Source organism: Rhododendron vialii, chromosome 11a (assembly GCF_030253575.1).
Source record: "Rhododendron vialii isolate Sample 1 chromosome 11a, ASM3025357v1".
NCBI classification, from domain to species: domain Eukaryota; kingdom Viridiplantae; phylum Streptophyta; class Magnoliopsida; order Ericales; family Ericaceae; genus Rhododendron; species Rhododendron vialii.
In genome coordinates, this window is record NC_080567.1 from 13,934,143 (window position 1) to 13,939,196 (window position 5,054).

Here is a 5,054-nt window from a genome sequence, read left to right on the forward strand (position 1 = left end):
ACCGAACAAAACATCAATGGCTACGAGATTTTCGCCCGAACAAACAAATCATCATGGGCTACGAGATTTTCACCCGAACAAACAAATCATCATGGGCTACGAGAGTTTCACCCGAACAAACAAATCATCATGGGCTTCGAGATTTTAACCCGAACAAAGGAATCATCGTGGGCTTCGAGATTTTAATCGTGGGCTTCGAGATTTTAACCCGAACAAAGGAAGGGCTAGATGAGATACCCCAGTTACAAGATTAAACAGAAAAACAACTGAATAGTTAAAACAAACTTGCATTAAGGACATGACGCTCACAAGCGTATTTGCCGAACAAAAATGTAAATACAAGAGAAGAAAAATAAAAAGGTGGAGGATGCCAATACTAGCCATGGAATTTCCTAAGTTTTTGAGCATTCCATGGATTGGCAATTGGCGTTCCATCCATTTCAGCAAGCTTGTAGACACCATGCCCGATCTTCTCCACCACTCGATAAGGTCCTTCATAGGGATCCTTCAGCTTGGTTAGCTTTGATGCTTCGGTAACCATCCGAAGGACTAAGTCCCCAACACTAAAAGGACGAGCACGAACATTCCGGTTGTACCCTCTTGTAACTTCTTGTTGATATGCAGTGTGCCGGAGGTGAGCATTGTCACGAAGTTCTTCAGCGAAATCTAACTCGGCACCCACAAATGCATCGTTGTCCACAGGGTTAAAATTTTCCGTTCAGACTGTTGGAATCAAAGTGGATAAGGGGAGGACAGCCTCCATACCATAGGCCATAGCAAATGGAGTACGGCCGGTAGACCGCCGAGGGGTTGTATGGTAGGCCCATAAAACGTGTGGAAGCTCCTCCACCCATTTACCGAGTTTCCTGTCCAAACGGCGCTTAAGCCCCCGAGTGATCGTCTTGTTAGAAGCTTCGGCCTGTCCATTGCCCTGTGGATAGGCCACAGAAGAATTATAGATTGTGATGTGTTGCTTTGCATAAAAAGTTTTGATGGCGAAGGTGACAAACTGGGAGCCATTGTCAGAAAGGATGGCGTATGGTACGCCGAACCTCGAGATGATGTGCTTCCAAATAAATCGTTCCATGTCACCTGCAGTGGTCTTGACCAAGGGGGAAGCTTCAACCCACTTAGTGAACAAATCCGTGGCTGTGAGCATATACTCAAATCCACCTGGCGCCTTCAGCATCTTGCCAACTATGTCAAAAGCCCAAACCGCAAATGGCCATGGACTAGTGATCATTTTAAGAGGGAAGGCAGGCTGGTGGATGAGAGAGGCTTGCTTTTGGCACCGAACACATTGCTTCACATATTCTTCGGATTGCTTTACCATCTTCGGCCACCAATAGCCTTGCGTCAGAGCACGCTGTGCAAGCGACCGTCCTCCTGAATGCGCCCCACAGCTTCCCGAATGGAGTTCCTCCAGAACGGCCTGCACAAGGTCGTCGTGGACGACACGCAGATCGGGGCCAGTGAAAGTTCGTCGGTAAAGGTTGTTGTTTGGATCCAGGAAAAAATTGGCCGCTCGGCAACGGAGTTTGTATGCTTCGCGTTTGTTCGGTGGTAACACCTGGTTCTTCAAGTAATCAACCACTGGATCCAGCTGACCTTGACCGAGGGTGATCGCCATCACTTGTTCACACGGCTGTTCGAAGCTCGGGGCTGAGACTTCGTCAAAGGTAATAGTGCGACCGCCCGAGGTCCTGTAAACAGAAGCAAGACCTGCCAGGGCGTCAGCATGTGCATTGTGCTCCCGAGCGATCCATTCTACTTCTACTCGGCCAAATCTTCCGAACAGGGCCAAGACGTGGCTTACGTAAGCATTCATACGCTGGTCTCTGGCTTGATAATCATCGTTTAAATGACCCACAATGAGCTGAGAGTCACAAAAAACATGAACCGAATCTGCATCAAGCCGAAGAGCTAGCTGGAGGCCAGCAATCAGAGCTTTATACTCTGCTTCGTTGTTCATCGCCGAGTATCCAATTGAGACAACACTTTCATGCACGGTCCCGTTTGGAGACACAAGAACGATGCCCGCTCCAGCCCCGTGAACGTTAGAAGCTCCATCGACCGTCAGTCGCCAGGCGTCGCCGGAGAAGAGCTTCCATTGCCGCTTTGGTTTCTTTCGTCCGAGGGAGTACCGAGCACGGAGGGGCTCCACGGGACGGTTACATGGTCCTTCCAAAACCTCTTCTTCTTGAATCCGAGCTTCTTCAGCGGCGGTGGCCAAGGCGTTGGCTTCGTCTTGCAATCCATGAGTGAGTTCGGCAAAGAAGTCGGCCAAGGCCTGATGATAGCTGTCTGAGGCTCAAACTGGATGTCGAAGTTAGCCAAGTCTTGAGAAAATTTTAGGATCCGGCTCGACGTGTCTGTCTTTCGAAGGACAACTTTGAGAGGAAACTCAGTGAGGACCACAATCCTATGGGATTGAAAGTAAGGCAAGAGGCTCGTTTTAGCTGAAACGAGAGCCAATGCCAATTTCTCCATAGGCAGATACCTCGTCTGAGAGGCCATCATCGTTTTGCTGGAATAGAAGATTGGTTGATGCTCCATTCCCTCTTTCCGAACAAGAACCGCGCTCGTTGCATGGTCAGAAACAGCAAGGTAAAGATAAAGATCTTCATCGGGTAGAGGCTTGACGAGCAAAGGAGTGTGGGACAGGTACTGCTTTAAAGATTGCAAAGCCAGCTCGCACTCTTCGGTCCATATGAATCTTCGTCGGCTAGTGGTGATTGCTCGAAAAAATGGACGGCAGAGATCGCTCGAACGTCGGATGAAACGGTTCAGGGCAGCAACCATTCCCGTGAGTCGCTGTACCTCTTTTATAGTAGTCGGAGCTTGGAGATTTTGCATGGCCAAGATTTGTGTAGGATCAGCTTCTATCCCTCGGTGACTTACCATGTAGCCAAGGAACTTTCCCGAGCTTACGCCAAACGCACACTTCTCGGCATTGAGACGCAGCTTCCGTTGTTTCAAAACAGCAAAGACCTCTCCCAAGTCCCAAAGGTGGTCCCGAGCGAACGTGCTTCTGCAAACCAGATCATCGATATAAGCTTCTACTATTTTGCCGAGCATTCCAGGAAACATCTTCGTGATGGAGCGTTGGAAGGTTGCACCAGCATTCTTCAGGCCGAATGGAACGACCTTGTAGCCGAGGAGAAATAAAGGCCGTCTTCTCCTGATCTTTCGGATCCAACGCTATTTGGTGATAGCCTCGATATGCATCCATAAAGCTCAAGCGTTCGCACCCTGCTGTAGCGTTCGCCATTTGCTCAATCCGAGGAAGGAGAAATCTATCCATAGGACAAGCGTCGTTGAGGTTTGTGTAATCAACACAAACCCTTAGTTTCCCATTTTTCTTCGGTACAACCACTGGATTGGCAAGCCAAGAGGGATATAAGACTTCCCGAATGACGCCTGCCTCCAACAGTGTATCCACTTCTGTCATTACAGCTTCGACATGTGCGGCGGACGAGCGTCGAACTTTCTGCACCACTGGCCGCCTACTTGGATCGACATTCAATGAGTGCATGGCGAACGAAGAATCCACACCCGGCATGTCTTGTGGAGTCCAAGCAAAAACTTCTATGTTTCGCATCAGGAAGTCATACATCTCCTCACGTTCCGCCACGCTCAGAGAACTCCCAATTAAAAAATATCTTCCTTCGCCCCCAGGGATTGAGAAGCGTATTAACTCCTCGATAGATCTTCGTTCGGCTGGCACTCCAACATCTTCGATTATAGGAACGGAAGTGGCTTCCACGCATTGTACCTCCATACAGGTCTGCTTGTTTGTGACAGTGCTGATGTAGCATTTCTTTGATTGGATTTGATCCCCTCGGAGGCTCTCCTGTCGTCCATTCCATCCGATAAACTTTACCACCTGGTGAAAGGTTGAAGCGACTGCTTTCATCTCGTGCAACCAGGTTCGGCCGAGTATCACGTTGTATGGACTGGGAGAAGCGACCACCACAAACTCGATTTCAAGAACCCGTGATCCAGCTCACACGGGGAGAGTGATCAAGCCGAGCGGCCAAACCGGGGCTCCAGTAAAACTGACGAGGGGAGTTGACGCTGTTCAAAGTTGAGCGGGAGATAATCCGAGGCTCTGGAATGTTGAATAAAACATCACGTCCGCCGAGCTTCCTTGGTCTATCAATACCCGTTGAACGGTTGACCTTTCAATAGCAACAGTGACAACGAGGGCGTCCGTATGAGGGAGTTGCACACCTTTCAAGTCGTCGGATGAAAAAGTAATAGTGCTGTCGAAGCCCGGATCCTCCCATTTTCGCTTTCCCGAAGCGCCCACGTTGCAAATGGATAAAGAGGTGACGGCCCTGTCAATTTCTGAACGAAGCTCGACCGCCCTTCCTTCGGAAACCAATCCTTGTATGATGCTTACAAGATTGCCGATAATAGGGGGAGGTGGTGGAAGGGGATTTCGCCGAACATCAATCCACTGATTTAGATGCCCAGCCGCTGCTTGCTCTTCTAGGTACCGTTTGAAAGGTGGGCATTGCGTGGTGTAGTGGCCGCGCTCCTTATGATAAGTGCACATCCCAGGTCCGCTACCGACGGTGCCTAAGAGTACCGTAGGCCAAACAAAGAATGGCAATTTGCTGATGATGTTGAGGAGCTTGTAGATAGGTTCGGTGAACGCTGTATGCTCGGCCACGTACTCGTCTGGCCGTGGTTCTCTTTTCGTTTGTGGCCACGATTGCGGCTGAGGATGTTGCGGAGGTCGGCCCCTATTGACCGGCTTGTTGGTTGCTTGGCCTGAACTGCTCTGGCCTCCTTGCCCTTGGTGAACGTTTGATACTTGCTTCTTCGGCCCAATTGTTTTGGAGGGTTCAGGAGCCTTCGTTGTATGTCGCTCGGCCATGGCTTCTTCGTGGATGCAATCCTTCTCGATTATGGTCATGAGCTCTCCCATTGTCTTAGGTGGATTACGTGAGAGGTCACGGAACATTGCCGAGGTTGGATCCAACCCGTTCATAAAAGACTCTGCCGCGACTCCCTGATCACAGTCGGGGATAAGATTATACACCTCC

The 5,054-nt window shown here is 49.8% G+C and overlaps 1 protein-coding gene across 1 annotated transcript; it reads right to left on the minus strand.

Annotated features, from left to right (window-relative positions):
• Positions 1-376: 376 nt before the first annotated feature.
• On the minus strand, positions 377-3,916 carry LOC131306892 (uncharacterized). Its single transcript, XM_058333321.1, has 5 exons — positions 3,252-3,916; positions 2,501-3,181; positions 1,300-2,300; positions 766-1,197; positions 377-666 (listed from the first exon to the last, which is right to left on the minus strand). Exons 1-5 carry the CDS (start codon positions 3,914-3,916, stop codon positions 377-379), a joined length of 3,069 nt encoding a protein of 1,022 aa, XP_058189304.1.
• Positions 3,917-5,054: the final 1,138 nt, after the last annotated feature.